This window comes from Vigna unguiculata, chromosome 3 (assembly GCF_037176805.1).
Source record: "Vigna unguiculata cultivar grain cowpea cultivar isolate G323 ecotype 2 chromosome 3, ASM3717680v1, whole genome shotgun sequence".
Lineage (NCBI taxonomy): Eukaryota > Viridiplantae > Streptophyta > Magnoliopsida > Fabales > Fabaceae > Vigna > Vigna unguiculata.
Genome location: NC_140794.1, coordinates 9,884,748 through 9,900,972, shown reverse-complemented (window position 1 = coordinate 9,900,972; position 16,225 = coordinate 9,884,748). Strand labels below are relative to the sequence as shown.

General features: G+C 32.6%; 1 protein-coding gene and 1 long non-coding RNA gene across 4 annotated transcripts; one reads left to right on the top strand and one right to left on the bottom strand.

The window, feature by feature from the left end:
* The first annotated feature begins 386 nt into the window (after positions 1 to 386).
* On the top strand, positions 387 to 2,164 carry LOC114179918 (uncharacterized). Of its 2 annotated transcripts, XR_003603547.2 has the most exons (3): positions 431 to 584; positions 690 to 758; positions 1,858 to 2,164. It is a non-coding gene; the product is annotated as an uncharacterized LOC114179918 (long non-coding RNA). The 2 variants fall into 2 exon arrangements; XR_014993712.1 differs by having other exon boundaries at positions 387 to 758.
* Positions 2,165 to 3,981: 1,817 nt separating this feature from the next.
* On the bottom strand, positions 3,982 to 15,949 carry LOC114179307 (mitochondrial inner membrane protein OXA1-like). 2 transcript variants are annotated; one of them, XM_028065597.2, is made up of 10 exons: positions 15,807 to 15,949; positions 14,911 to 15,389; positions 14,366 to 14,456; positions 13,988 to 14,035; positions 12,748 to 12,806; positions 11,765 to 11,840; positions 11,538 to 11,669; positions 11,275 to 11,382; positions 5,654 to 5,708; positions 3,982 to 4,474 (listed from the first exon to the last, which is right to left on the bottom strand). In XM_028065597.2, exons 2-10 carry the CDS (start codon positions 15,369 to 15,371, stop codon positions 4,218 to 4,220), a joined length of 1,287 nt encoding a protein of 428 aa, XP_027921398.1. In that variant the 5' UTR covers positions 15,372 to 15,389; positions 15,807 to 15,949; the 3' UTR covers positions 3,982 to 4,217. The 2 variants fall into 2 exon arrangements, with proteins under 2 accessions (XP_027921398.1, XP_027921399.1); XM_028065598.2 differs by having other exon boundaries at positions 15,537 to 15,898.
* Between the last annotated feature and the right edge of the window lie 276 nt (positions 15,950 to 16,225).

The window sequence follows — 16,225 nt, the reverse complement described above, 5'->3', positions numbered from 1 at the left end:
TGAAAATAAAATTTAACAAACATAAAAATAAAAAATGGAAAAGAAAAGAAAAGTCGTATTATACATATAATACTTCTATAAAATTTAAAAAACAAAAAACAAAAAACAAAACAAAACAAAGAAGTTAGGACGTCTTTGTAAAGTGGGGCTACTATAAATAAATACATGTCCTTCTAAACATAAAACAAAAAAGTGAAGCTGTCTTCATAAAGTGGACTTGCTAAAAAAAGGTAAAAGTATATATTTCAAAATATGACTTCTTTTTCATTGTTTTTGAAAACGTATTTAATTAGTATGAGTTCTTTATTTTGAAGTCATGTTATTTTTTATGTATGATTTATTTGTATTATTATTTTAAAAATGTATATATTTTAATAAATTTGAAAAAAAACTTACATTAAAAGAAACCAAATTTTTGAGTTATAGGTGTAAGACCCACTTTTTGTTTCTAGCCACTTACTTTCATTTTGTCTTCTTTTCCACAAACAGTTCACCTTCTTCCTCCTAGTGTGAAGCAGGAGCTGAGCTAGGGTTCTTAAGAGAACTTCCTCTGAGCTAGCTGGGCGTATTTTTTTTCCACATAAGTCAATACCCACCTTTTGTTCCTTTTTGTTTTACGTTCCTAAGCTCGGATTTTACATTAATCTCAGTCTTGGTCTCATTCTCGTCCACCTATGTTTCTGTTTCAGCTCCTTAAATTGCTCCAGGTCTTGGTGCTCCTCCACTAAGAGTTCCTTAAGTTAGCTTTCAGTTTCGAGGTAAGGGAAGCAAGGGTTTTGCACGTTTTTTTTAAATATTTTGCTTGTTTTGGTTCTGTTTTCGTGTTCAAGTGCTTGGATGATGATTGTGATGGTGTAATAATATAATGTATGTATTTTCTGGATGGATGTTGATGTTGCATGAAGGAGCAGGAGAGAAACTTCTATTCTCTCCCAGGCGAGAATCCTCTAGCCTAAGTGAGAATAGCAGAGAACTCTCCTTTGGCCGTTCAGGCGAGAATTTTCACCCAAGCAAGAAAACTCACTCAGGCGAAACTCGTAGTGATTCATTGTACCCTCTGTTCGAGTTCTCGCTTAGGCGAGGAAAGTCTAGCTTAAGCGAGGGGACCTTGTCGCCTGAGCGAGACCTCTTAGCTTGAGCGAGCATGAGGCAGATTTGTTTCAAACTCTGTGATTTCACTTGTGGATTGATTTAATTACCCCTAAAAGCATGAACCTATGACTATGTATGTTTTAGGTGATATTGATGTGCTTGGTATGAAATGAATTATGAATTGGTTGGTGGGTTGTGCATTGGCATGAGATTATGATGTTTTGAGATAACATGTGGACTTGGTGTGAGAACAAGGATATGGTATGAGCTAGACGTAATTTCATGAGACTCTTGGTAAGATTTCATGGTGGTATTGTAGTGTATATAATCAGATAAGCATTCAAGCAAGGTTGCATCCTAAAACCCTAAAGAATCGATCAGACTCACATAGAGCATACTGGTTCAAGTGGTGAAAGTAGCAGGAGGTCCTAGTCTTTGGCAGAATAATGGCCCTAGATAATCATGAGCTAACCTTATGCGTGGTAGGGTGAAACCCATTGACAATAGATATGCAGAGAAGTAAAGGTTACCACAAGTGCAAGCATCCGGTGAACCCGATCTCTTTATATGTATCAGAATAATTGAGTTAGAGGGTCTTTATTGTTTGTCATTACATACCTTGTATACTTACCGAAATGCCTGTTCAAAATTTTCTGGTTTACATATATATGATGAGAATTATTTTTATCTTTAGCTTACCATTTCTTGTTGTGTTTGTTTCTTGATTGGTTTTCCTTTTTGCGATGATCACCAATGTGGGAGCAGATGTGGAGACCCTTGGTGGTCGTCGTAATGATGGAGATGTTATGGTGTAGTCATACATGGGTTGTACCTTGCTCTATGGAGCATCTTCTGGGACATTGTTGCCTTTGTTGTTCTCTTGTTCTCTGAGCAAATCTCAAGTTTAAACTATTCTACGTTTAAGTTTGAGTTTATGGCGTATTTTGTGTCTTAACTCTACTTTCGGTATATTACGGATAACTGTAATAACTGACTTCTTTATACTTTATGTTTCGTGTTCTAATTATTTATAATTATGTGATTCTTTATTTATTAGGATTATTCTATTAAATTGGGATGTCACAATAGGAATTCTACTTTTTTTAATTTACAAAATAATAACAATTTAGAGATTTGATGTAATATTATTGAATATAACAATAATTACTAACTAGATAGTTCTTACATTTGTACAAATATTTATCATTCTAATTAAAAAAATTATATATATATATATATATATATATATATATATATATATATATATATATATATAAAAGATCTCTATACGAATATAAAATTTGTATCATATTTTTCTTTTTGTTAATAAGAACATATTTGTATCAATATTTGTACATAGTCGAATGTTAAATATTTTTTACTAAAATAAAAATCGTAACAAAAGAAACATATCTAATAATTGAATGTCACAATAAACATATATATTTTTTACAATATAAAATAACAATGAATTTTATTTAATATTAGGTATACATATATTCAAATGTTTATTAAATAATCTTTTATATAAAATAAAAATTAAGCAAATATGATAAAAAAAAATCAATACTAGCAATAATACACAGTTTTTAATATTAAATAATAATAAAAAAATCTAAGTTACATAAATTTTAAAACAAATCATAAGGTAAACTAAAAATATTTTAATGATGTTAGAGGTATATGTATTTAATCATTATATTTCCGAATTCGATTTAAAAATTTGAATATAAATACATAACCTAACAATAAATTTTTCATGAGTTTGTTCTTCTTCCTCCAAGACATTTGTGATGGGCAGGTGCATGTACGTAGTATATTCCAATCCTTATCATCTTAACTATCCATGTTTTCCTTGAAAAAGATATATACCACAAATATCAATTAAATAGTTTTATGCTGATAAAAAAGATAAAGTTATGTTTTAAATCATTTAAAACGTGTTGTATAATATACAGTAACTATAAGAAAATTGGTGAAAAAAATATTATATTTATATACGGCTTGTTTGAGGAAGAAAATTAAAAAATAAAAACAAGCTATTTTTCTTAATCTCAAACAAAAAATATATTCTTCTTAAGTTCTCGTAAAATCATGAAAAAAAATTATTATTTTCTTTGTAACATTTCATTTAATAAATTAAACTACTAAAAAAATTTAATTCAAGATTGGTGTTGATGTTTATGCCGTCAGAGCTAGATTTGCAGTAAAAAAGTGACTTAAAACACAAACAAGATGTTTTGCAAAGTATAAGTAAGCACTGAGAGAATAAATCCAAGAGAAAAGAAGAGTAAATAACAATGTGTTTTAGAAGGAGGGGAAAAACATATATTAGAAAATGAGAGAAAACAATGAGTTTGAAATGTGCACAAAAAGCAAAAAGAAATACAAAACTAAACTCATATCTCAATTATACACAGTACCCATGACTATTGTTACTTGCTTAAATTATTTTTTTATCCTTATTTTTATTAAGAAGTTTCAAATTGGTTTCAATTTTTTTTTGTTTTGATTCAATTATAGAAACCAAATTCACATTCTCAATAATTTAGAGCACTCACACGTCCTTTTTCTCTATCCTAAACCTTTCATCTTTTTGATTTGAATATTTCAACAGCTTTGATAATTTGAACATAAACATCTGAGCACAAAGTTATCCAAAATTTTCTTTGCATTCCCACCTGAATTCACTTTTCTGGGTACAAAAATATTGAATACGCGTTAAAATTAAGGAAAATATTTTCTTGTCATACTATTATATGTTCACAACACAACACTCTTCATGTTTCTTGGTCAAGCTTGAATATTCTCTGCGGCATATTCGATGAATGAAGGAAAATAATGTCTAATAAAATAATTGTCAAGTATCGAAATATAAATAATCACACGTTTAACTCATACCAATTGTCAAATACATAACTTATTAGCAATCAATGTTTACACGAGAATTTAGAAACCCGTGAATCGCGGGTAGGCTACATGATAGGCAAATCCCTATGCAAAATTATCAGCACTCAATGTTTGAACTAATTTCCCCTCATCCCAGGATCATAAAATATAACAAAAATATGAGCACAATTGCTCCGTATTTCGATATAGCCTAATCTAGAAACAGTAAATTTTACTCACTTGTTTTTCTTTCTTCCTTTCACTTGTTTCTCTAAACTTCTAAGCCTTTGACTAATAACAGCAGAAGATGATATCTTTGTATTTAAATGTTTTGAAGGTTTATCAGGTACTACTGGGCTTGACTCATTTGTCGCAGAGGTAGCTTGTTTTAGAGCGGGAAATATAGAAAAGGGCGATTGAGGAGCACTGGTGGGGGCAGTAACAGGTATTTCAGGAATACCCAATGTTTTCTTTACACCAGGAACTTTAAGCGCTGCAAAATTGGAAATAAGAGCAAATAGGGATTAGGAAGAAGAAAAAAAGAAGAGTGTATAACAAGGATCGCTTGTGTTTGTATAATACAGTTCGGTGTGGAAAAACACCATTTTGATACATAAGTAATTAGAAACTTCATTTATACATGAAACACAACCTCGAACTTGGGTGTTATAGACCTACTGCAATTTTTCCTTTATTAAGAGAATTTTAGTCCTCTTGTTTTTAACACAGCTCAAACCCACCCATCGGAGGTAATAATTTCATCATCATAGAAAAATGACATGAATTTAATCATTAAATCTCACAGTTTTGACAGCTTGTTCCATGACTATAGGATTAAATTTTTGTCAAATTTACTCCTTATCAAATAAAATTTTAGTCCTCTAATTCCGGTACTAATAACATCAACAGAATTTAGACCAAGCTGAATGATTTACAGTAAGTGTACCGATACACACAAGTAAGATGCTATCTACTACATAAACTAATCTTGTTCTTGATCCTACAATTGTGAATCAAGTAGATTATTCAGGGGGTAATAATAAGGGAACTAAATATCTTATTATTACAATAAAAAAGATCATAATTATGACAACCTAGAGAAAATACTGCACACAGAATGGTATGCAAATCTACTTGTGAAATTAAATGCAAATAAATAAATAAGTAATGACTAAAACAGAGAATTGAAATACTCTGAAAAGTCCTAAAGATTGAGAGAACAAAACATAACCCTATTGAATAGTTGTGATTTTGTATGAAGATATTGATCGGGATCAAGCAGATTTTCTAGAAGGGACTAACAAGTAAATGGAAGTCAGTCAGGCTACGAATGATTGTAAGAGAGGCAATCAACTTCATTGATATGTTTAAAACATTAGATCAATCAGTATTAAGAGTGCAAGACTGTAACTTGCAAGTGCATCTTGGATTGTTTTGGATCATCATGGACAGACAGAAGACTGCACTCAAAAAGAATAATAAGATTATGGACCCATGGATTCTTCAATTACGTACCCTATACATTCTAGCCCACATAAATGCAATCATGATTCGCATGGTAGATTGAAGGCCCAAAGCAAATGCATTTCAAGAAATTCAGGTTTCTACCTATTTAAGTGGTGAAAATTGGAAAAAGACGTAAAATTGCAAATGAAAATGTCAAGAACCTTACCAAGTCCATATACAAGTGAAAACAAATTTGACGTAACCCAGTAACAGAATATTGCCTGCACAAGTATAAAGGAGCACAGATTCAAACTATATGAAATGACAAATGAAAGCGAACATGAAGCTGTAAAGAGAAAACTGGCAATCTCTCCTTTTCTTTCTCAATTAGCAAAACACCATTTAGATATTACAAACAAAATAAGCGTATAAACCTAAAACATGTGGATAGAATATGGAAAGTCAATATCTCCATCTATTAGCATATACAAGGCACGGGTTCCAACCTTTGATTTGCCAAAGATACCCTTCAATTTAAAGTAAATTCCAAATTAAATTTTATAAATATTTAAGGCATTTATTTTCGAATAAAAAAAGAGCAATTTTTCTAAGTTTCCAGAGTCAAATAGAATGCTTCTGCTTAATCAATGCAATTGTTAGGTTTCCTACTATAATTCAAACACTAACTTTTATGTTAATTATGACCTGCCTTTTTGATAAAATAATAATAATAAAGTCACCGGGTACAGAATAAGAAAGAAGGACAAGAAAAATCTTTGGCGATCGAAACACACTTAAAACAATAAGGATTGACACTCACAGAAAGCCAAGAAACTATTTTTGTAGTCCCAGACAAGAAGGAAAGAGAGCAGTTTCTGTTTGATAATTTAGTTATGGTGTTAAGCACCATCCTGTCACAGCGCCCAGGATAAAACAATTGCGATCTTTTCTACGAGACAAAATTAAAGGGGCAGAGGATTGTGATAGCAATCAAGTTATTGCACTAATTACCTTTCACTTATATTAGATTTTCTAATTTATTTTTTAGAACTATAAACTCTGCTTGGAGATTAATTTATTTATTTTTATCTTATTCAGCTACACTCCCCTTTGGGAAATCATTGATCAAAGATACGAAAACCAATTGCATAGGTCATTGCATGTTGCCGGCTATTACCTTAGTTCCATGTTGCCCTACGATGCTGAATTTAAAGTTGATTATAAGGTGAAGCGTGAAATGTATGATTGTTTGGATAAGTTGATGGGAGACATCGATGAGATAAAAAAGATTGATGCTTAAATTGAGAGTTTCAAGAGCAAATCTGGATTTTTTTTTTGGTAGTTTGATAGCTCATTGTGCACTCAAAACCAAAATCCATTGCAATGGTGTGAATCATATGGTGATGAACATCAAGAATTACAAAGATTTGCCATTAGAATATTGAGTTGACATGTAGTTCATCTGGTTGTGAATAGGGATATCAAAGAGATCCTTACCCGCAGGTATCCTCGGATAAAACTTGCAATAGGTAGGAAATGGATTTTGAAAATGGATACCCGCGGGTAACAGATATGAGTATTTTTTATACCCACATGTTAACGAGGTGGTACAAGTATCATAGCATCCGTACCTGTAGATACTCGTACCCACTATATTCTAATTTAAATAAAAATTAAAAAAAATGATTAAAACATTAATACATTGATTTTGAATAAGCTATTTTTTATCAATTGGTTTTAACAAATCTCTATTTATTTGTACATTTTCATTCAACACTATTTAAATGAGTTATTTGCACTTTGTTTGAAATTTATAAATGTTATGCATTGTATTTTTATTTGAAATTATGATTAGAAGTTGTTGTTAAATATTAAATTTTTCTTTTTGTAAATACTTGCGGATATTCGTGGATATCTGTGGATATTAAAAAAATATGTAGGTACCCGCATAACAGATATTGGTACGGGGGGGTTTTTGTCCATCAGGTAGGGTACGGGGAAGCTACTACCCGTACCCTATCCGTCTCGTTGACATCCCTAGTTGTGAACGTAATTGGAGTGCTTTTGAGAGGGTAAGAAATTAAATTTATGAAAATGATTTTATAATTACTTTTGATAGGCTAGTATGATGTGTTAATTAATTCTATAATTATTTAGGTCCACACCAAAAAAATAAATTTTACAGCATACAATCATGAATGATGTGCTTGTGATGGCTAATTCAAGCTTGAGAAGAAGGATGTTAGGAAAACAAAAGACTTTAACATTGATGGTTTTGCATTTGATGATGAATGGACTATGGAGGAGAATAAAGCAAATTCAAGTTTTGGATGCTTCATATGAAGACATCTTAGTTGAAGTTGGAGAAGATGAAGATGTCGGTAGAGGTGGTGTTTTTGCACTTATGGATGATTTGGAGATTCCTCCAATTGTTGGTAATGATGAAGGTCATGGAGTAGATGATATTAATTAAAATGAAGATCATTTGGAGGAGGAGGATAATTATCATGTGTTTAATATGAAGGATTTCTTTGGATAGTTTGTTCGTATTAAACATTTATGAATTCATTAGTTGTTTTATGCATGAACATTTTATGAACCTATTTTTAGTTGTTTTATGTATTTAATCTTACTACTTAAGACTTATTATTATGTATAAGTTATTTTTATCATCAATATTATTTTTAATGGATGCATGTGTTTATGAATATAGCAAGTCAAGTTACAATCCTCGAGTTTCAACTCTTTATCCCCTTTTCAATCCTCTTACGATCCTCATGTTTCACAACATTGGTTGAGATTACCTTTAAAATCCACTTTTTAAGACTTAGACTAACGAAAAAATAAACCTTTTGCAGAAATATAACAATGCCAACCCAAAATATCTCTCAAGACCCACCAAACCCCAAGGCTAGCTATTTTGCAGAAAAATAGAATCAAATCTGCAACCCAACTCGTCATGCATAAGCTTTTAATTTCAAAAAACATAGACTATAGAGAGAGACGCTGAGTGAGAGAGAGATGACGAGAGAAATGGAGAGAGCGGAATACAAAACTTTTATGTACAGAAATGATATCAAATCTGCAAGCGAACTAGTCATGTATGTATTTTCAATTTCAGAAAACATATAAATAACTACAGAGAGAAGAACAAAGAAATGGAGAAAGAAAAAGGGATCGTCAGGTTTCACAACATTGGTTGAGATTAACTTGAAAATCCACTTTCTAAGACTAAGACTAACGATAAAATAAACCTTTTGCAGAAATATAACAATGCCAACCCAAAATATCTCTCAAGACCCACCAAACCCCAAGGTTAGCCATTTTGCTGAAAAATAAAATCAAATCTGCAACCCAACTCATCATGCATAAGCTTTCAATTTCAAAAAACATATAGACTATAGAGAGAGACGCTGAGTGAGAGAGGGATGACGAGAGAAATGGAGAGAGCGGAATATAAAACTTTTATGTACAGAAATGAAATCAAATCTGCAACCGAACTAGTCATGTATGTATTTTCAATTTCAGAAAACATATAAACAACTACAGAAAGAAGAACAAAGAAATGGGGGAAGAAAAAGGGGAATGGAAAGAGAGAGAGAGAGAGAGAGAGAGAGAGAGGAAGACAAGGAGAGATCATACAATAGAGAGGTAACAAGGAGGAAGAGAGTTAACCCAGCAAAGGCAGATAGAAGGCTAGGGTAAACGTAGAGACTGCTCAAAACTTAACTCAAAATAGGAAAGCTTTTTTTCTGTTTTGAAAATAAAGGTAAAATGGTTCTCAAATTCATAACCACCCCAAACGGGATCTTAGAATCTCAAATCTAATTCGATTCAAGAAATCAGCAATCCAGATCATGAATTAACTACATGTGACATAAAGTTGTGAAAAGCTTGGATGAAACAGTGCAATTCCATATTACCCATATGAAACATAAGCAATTTGCTATTTTACCTTTTTGTTTTTTTAACTAATTTTCATAAAAAAAGAATTGAAAGTCAATTATGTTTATATGGTTTACGAAAAAGGAAGGAGCAACCAAAAGCACTCTATCAGTTTTCATTTTTCTGAAAACGGTTTCACAAATGTATCATCCGTTCTCTGCATTGTATATAGCTATTCCATTGCTGTTTATTTTCTACTAAAATAAAGGCTTTAATTTATAACTTGGGATTTTGGTTTTTGAGACTTCTAGTTAAATTGCTTTTGTTAATTTGTAGTTCAAAATTATTAAATGAGCACTACATATATTTTAAGCTATTTTTTATTGAGTCTATGGATCTGATATGATTTATTTACAATTCAAGATTTAAAATTAGCTACATACTTCACAATTCGGAACACCATTTTTAACATATTAAAACTAGTTTTAAGAAGTGGACTTTAAGCTTAACTCAACCCCACAAAACCGGCTTCTAAGGTTAGGTTTGCACCCACTTATATACTCTTAAATCACCTTATCTCTAGCTAATGTGGGACTTCCAACACACTCTCCTCACGTCGAGGTATATACATCTTGAGCGTGAAATTAAACATTAATGGGTGGTCCGATAACGGGTGGAAAAACATGATCAACAAACAATAAACTTTTCGATAGCAGGTGACACAATAGGCCGAACAAATATCAAATATTGCTAGGATAGGCTTTAACTATGGCTTTGATACCATACAAGGGTTGTTTGTTATTCAGATGCTGATTGGGTAGGATCTCCTTCTGATAGAAGGCCTACATCCAAATATTGTGTCTCCATTGGTGGTAACTTGATCTCTTGGAAAAGCAAGAAACAAAATGTTGTGGCAAAATCTAGTCCAAAAGCAGAATATAGAGTCATGGCTTCAGCCACTTGTGAGCTTGTTTGGCTTAAGCAATTGCTCAGAGAGTTACAATTTGGAGATGTTAATCCTATGACACTTATATGTGACAATCAAGCTGCTCTTCATATCAGTTCTAATCTTGTCTTTCATGAGAGGACTAAACACATTGAGATTGACTGTCATTTCATTCGAGAAAAGATTGTATCTGGGGACATCAAGACTAAGTTTGTTAACTCAAGTGATCAATTAGATATTTTCACTAAATCTTTACGTGGACCGAGAATTGGTTATATTTGTAACAAGCTTGGTACATATTGTATGCACCAGCTTGAGAGAGAGTGTTAAGATATCATTAATATCTTATCTCTATCTTATTTTCTGTTTTTATAGTTATTATTCTTCAAATGTATTTTGGGCTTAACCCATACTTTCTTTATTATAAAAATTAGTCCCTATGTGTATTTTCTACACAAGGGAGATTAATCACAAACCTAATTTTACTATATTTAATACTAGTAAACATAAATAAACGTTAAAACACGTAGTAGATGAACTAAGATTACTAAAGGTTGTACATTAGCAAAAGAAGTAGGCTGTAGTGGGGGATTAGAGTTATATTAGGCCAAGCGGGAATTGCACCTTATGTGACAACCTGCTATACACATGGCTTCAGGGATAAGGGAAGGGAGTGTGAGAACCAAGGGATAGATTTAGCCGTAAGAGGGAGGCGAATGAGGCCTCTTTTCATAGTAGTAAGTTACACTTGCCAGTGAGCAAACTATACAGTGTGTTTGGAACTCAGACACAAATACACAGATGCACGTAAGAATAAATGTAGTTAGTGTCCAAACCCATTTAAATTGGTGTTTAAACATGGTTCCATACGCAGATAGAATGCAACATTTTATAATAAAACTTCAGGCAGAACTACTGTTTCTTTGTAAGTTCATCCAACAATTATTTCAAATGCAAAACCAAGTGGCAAAGGACAGTTGTTCCTTCCAGAAAAACACTAAGCTAGGATAGTTTACCTTTGGAAATCCCATGGTGAAAGGAACCGTAAGAACCGCAAGACCTCTGGAGACATTTTTCATGGTGCCAGCCACAGGATTTCCTTCCATCCCTTCTTGCATATTACACTAAAGAACAAAATGAAATCAATTAGTCCAAATTGGAATTAATGCATGAGAGAACACTGTATCGCCAATTCAAAAAGCATGTAATCATGAATAATGAAAGTCAATCTAGAAAGAATTATTACAAAAGTAGAAAGTTTATGAAAGAAAATGCTTACCTCTACCGTTATTAAGAATGACAATGCAGTCAAAACTGGAAAAACGTACAAGGCATCTGGAGTTGAGAGATCAGTAAACCAATAAGCTCCACCATGCTTGAATGATGGCACTTTTTCAGCCATATTTGTTATCTATCTTAAAACTCAAATGTGAGAATGGATAGAAACAATATAACAGCTCTTCACACTCTTACAACTTAGTCAAATATCAAATTGGAACAGCTTACCGCAAGAAAAAAACTAACAAAAATAGGGCCTTGAATAAAGAGTCCTTTCAATGGCGTAAAAGGGCTCACACCATATCTGCAATTATCAAAACCAAAGAAAATGTTTAGTCAAGCAAAAGATCCATGAACTGAGAAATTTGACTTATACCCGAAACATATGAAGCAGAAAACTGACACCAGACATGGCTAACGTTTAAAATATAGGACACAGTTGATACTCTCTCTCCCTCCCTCTCTGTCCCTCCCTACCTCTCTCTCTTTATACTTATATATATATATATATATATATATATATATATATATATATGTATGTGTGTGTGTCATCAACACAACAAAGAATTCAATTGATAATTAAGATTTATGTAATTTACACAATAAAAACAAATTTGCTAAGTTTCACATTTTTCTATAATAACAACTTTCAATGGAATTCTAAGAAACATATCTCTCAATAGTTAAAATATTTAGTTAAGTGCTGTGGAAATAAACCCCAAAATAAGTTGAGTCTAGCATTATTTATAATACAAGTTATTTTATTTTAATTTCTTTTAACCTTTTTAGGATAATAATGTTTAAATATTAGATAGCACCTGTCTTCAACTGCAACACTTCCCGTCAGATGAAAATAGTTGACAAGAGAAGAAACATAAGCAGTTCATGAAAGTTAAAGCAGATATTGGTATCTCAGGTATGGCCAACTCAGTTCACAAGTCACCACAAAGATTGATCCACTAATACATTATAATACTATATCACCAAGTGTAGTAATTACATAAGAATGGATGGTTTAAAAAATACTATAAGCAGTTATAGAACAGAATAAAATAAACCCACAAGGATCAACCTAGTGCAGGTGGGAGAGAGGTCAAAGGCTCCAAACACAGAACAACCATTACAGAAAAAATGGAAGCAGAATAGAAAAGAATAGAACACGAAAATAATGTCAAAGATAGTCTTTAGAAGCAAATTATGAAACCACTTACTCCTTAAATAGCTTCTTCATTTGCTGCTGACCTTTAGCAACAGCTGCAGGATCCATAGCCTGAAAATTGGATGTTAATGTGATCAAAGAGAAAGTTGTTTCAAGAATACATGCAAGAAAATTGAAAACATAAAAATCACACCAAAATACCACAGATGGGGGTTAAGATTGAAAGTTGATTAATATATGGTTTGTTTAGACGTTAAAATTTACATATACTGCAACGCCATTTGTCAACAGGTACAGGCAAACAATGTCATATCTGGTGGCATCGGAAAATATTTTAGTGACATGTTTTGACAGAGGTAACAACACTGATTGAAGCAGTTGTGATGAAGACAGTCATAGCATTAGTCAATGTTGACAAACATACGTTAAATTTCACCTTTGGATGCCTTGTAAAATTGGCATTCCAATTAGCATCTCTTTCCATTGTTCGGATACATTATGATGCAAAGGAACAAAATTTTCATTTTACTATTTGGATAATGAATGGAGCGAAATTAATCATTTTCTATTACTAAATTACCCTTGTCTTACAAATATAATATGCAATAGTATATTTTTCTCTTCTTCTCAACCACTTCTCTTCATCAAATTCTTATGAATATGAAACCTATTAAAGTCTTCTTATGTGGTGAAAAAAATAATCCGTTAGATGAGTTGGCTTTCAAAGAAAATCAAATATCAATAAATACACCAAAAGAAAATTGTTGTTGCAATAGTGCAATTGTCATGACACATATAATGATGGCCAATTCATTGCAAACAACATAAACGAGAAATGGGCAAAATGCCTTTAAAATAACAGGTCTCTTATATTTCAGAAGGTGCAAAAGCAATTATTGAGTATTAAGAATTCTCAAATTCTATAAATTATGATTGCCATATGTTAGATTTTTTAACTTATGTCACAACTGAAACTGTGAAACAGAGTACGTTGCACTGGAATTGTGTACAAAACCTAGGTAGTGGTTGCTTCTGTTGTGTTCAAGTAGAAAAGGGCTAACATAATAAATTTAGAATTAAATAAAAAGATCCTTTCCATCACATTACACCCCAGTTCGGGAGGTAAGAGAACATGTTTAAAATGATTGAATGGCATCCAAAGATAAATGAACCAACTAAAATTTACAAAAAACGGTAAACAGAACATTTGAGGCCCCGTTAGCTCACTAGCATATTCAATAAAATAGCATGGCAATATCATCAGTATAATAAGAAAATTAGTTGAGGATTACCATCCCGTCCATCTGCTGCTTTATCTCCTCCAAGTGGGGCCTCATTAACTGTCATATGTGAAACAGTAACTTATGTAACAAAATAGATTACAATATATAAAAAGTACATTATTGATATAAAAAGCTTGAGGACCTTTACAGAAAACAGAATAAAAAAGATGGAATAGAAGTGTGAAGCTAAAATTAATCTTCTAAGCCATGTTAAGGAGATCTTAATCCAAAAAGGGAAAGAGAACTAAGGGAAACAGCTCACTCCAAATGTTTGAATTGCGTCCACTCCAATCAGGATGTGGCAAGGACGAAGGAACAAGCAAAAGGCATTGCCATTACTTTATTTTAGAATGAAAAAAGGATGAAGCTAAGAGAAGCATAATATACCGTAAGTTTAGAAGTGGCCTTAAGTTGATTTATTAAGAGTGGAACTGTAGCACTTCGAATCAACAGGGTTGTAAGAACTATTGCTGCCCACCTAAAACAAGAAGTAACGACATTAACAATCACCCTTGAAAGTCAAGTTTTCACCAAATACTACATATATTATTTATGAATTATGAATGAATACACGACTGGATAATCAAATCCCAGACTATACATCACATACTACAAATAGGGTAAGAACAACCTTGCCAACAATAGCATAATCCTGAAACTCTAAAAATTCCCTTTACATTTTGAACTGACATAAAATAAACTGATATATCAATTTACGAAATATTAAAGGAAACTAAGTACCTTCAGTGCCTATAGCAAGTTATAATTAAACATATAATCTAAAGTTCAAACCCAAATCCCTGGTAAAAGAAAAAAATATATCAATGATAACTTGACATGCATGAAACCAATTCAGGACTATTTTTGGTATTCCATTAGAATTCGGGATTATGTTTGTGTCTATGCATACATACATATACACACAGACTCACCAGTTTAAGCCAGTGTAGGAATGCACAGCATCTATCACGTACTGCAAGCCCATTACAGGAAAAAAAGAATCGGCGGCAGCAATTGCAACCTCATTAGTAATGGCAGCCTGAGAAGCTATAGTGTCTATGGTAGTGTCAGTGAGTACATCAGCTACATCAGTGAGTATGTCACTGTCCATCTTATCTGAACCCTGATTCACTGTCGACATATACCGGCAGAAACCATATCCAGTGCATGGAGAAATAAACTTATCTCGGGAAGGAGCAGAGAACCCCAGTGGTCCATTAAGAGAGCTTCCAAAGGACCTTATCTGGGCAAAATTACTAACGCCTGCTGAAGATGATTTTTCCTCAGACTTTTCCTGTCTCCCTTCATCGCTATGAAGAACATAACTGAAAGATGGATGGAACCTCCGATCTACAAGGCTCCCTCTCATCAAAAGGCAACGCCGGTAAGCCATTGGTATTCTTGGCCAGTTCTATGGAAGAGCATCAAGTAAAAAATTGAGTTTGGATTGTGCCAAGATAAAAAGAAATCACACTGCACATAATTCAGATTGATCCGAAACTCGGGTACCAATGAATCAATCAAATAAAGTATGCAAAATCTTAAGCGTATTTCGTACAGTAGATATAAACAGCACGTGTCAATAATTTGTCTGGCTAATTCTATCTATCACATCGACCATCGTAACCACCTTCCTCGATAACTCTTCGGAAGATGTATGTTAAGTGCTTTGAAGTGGGTTTAATATCCAACGTGTACGATCGAAATAGAAAATTAGGTTAAACGGTGTAAAGTCACAGAGTAAAATCAACTAAATGTGAAGAAAGTAATGAAACAGAACTCGGAAAAGGAATGCAGATGAAATTCGAAAGTGATGAAAGGGACTGACGGTTGACGGTTGACTACGGTGGACGGTCGACGGTTGACTATGGTGGAGGGTGGACTACGGTGGAGCAGCCTTGGGGTTGAGGCAGAGCCGTTCAGAACGCAGTGCCCAAAACGTTAGGGAAGAAGGGTTTTAGGAGATCCTTAATTCTCCTCGAAACAACGCCGTAAATTAGTTACACGATCTGAGCGACGCCGTTTTGCTCCAAATAATGTTTTAAAAATATTTAATTGTTATAAAATAAATGAGAGTAGGAGAAGAGAAATAAAGACTATTTTCCTTGATATTATTACCAAGCCTCTATTTATTTATTATACATACAAAAGGCGATCTAAGGGTTATAATTGTTATCTATAATAATATATATATAATAATATATATAGAGAAGATTTTCTATTTTGTGTTCATATTTTATAATATTA

Bases quoted from the DNA above. Each gene is read 5' to 3' on its own strand.
- LOC114179307 (XM_028065597.2), bottom strand. From the start codon at position 15,371: ATGGCTTACCGGCGTTGCCTTTTGATGAGAGGGAGCCTTGTAGATCGG. The intron at 11,670-11,764 runs GTAAGCTGTTCC...GTTTTAAGATAG, and splicing joins TTGTTAGTTTTTTTCTTGCG to ATAACAAATATGGCTGAAAA. The intron at 5,709-11,274 runs GTAAACTATCCT...ATACTTGTGCAG, and splicing joins TCACCATGGGATTTCCAAAG to GCAATATTCTGTTACTGGGT.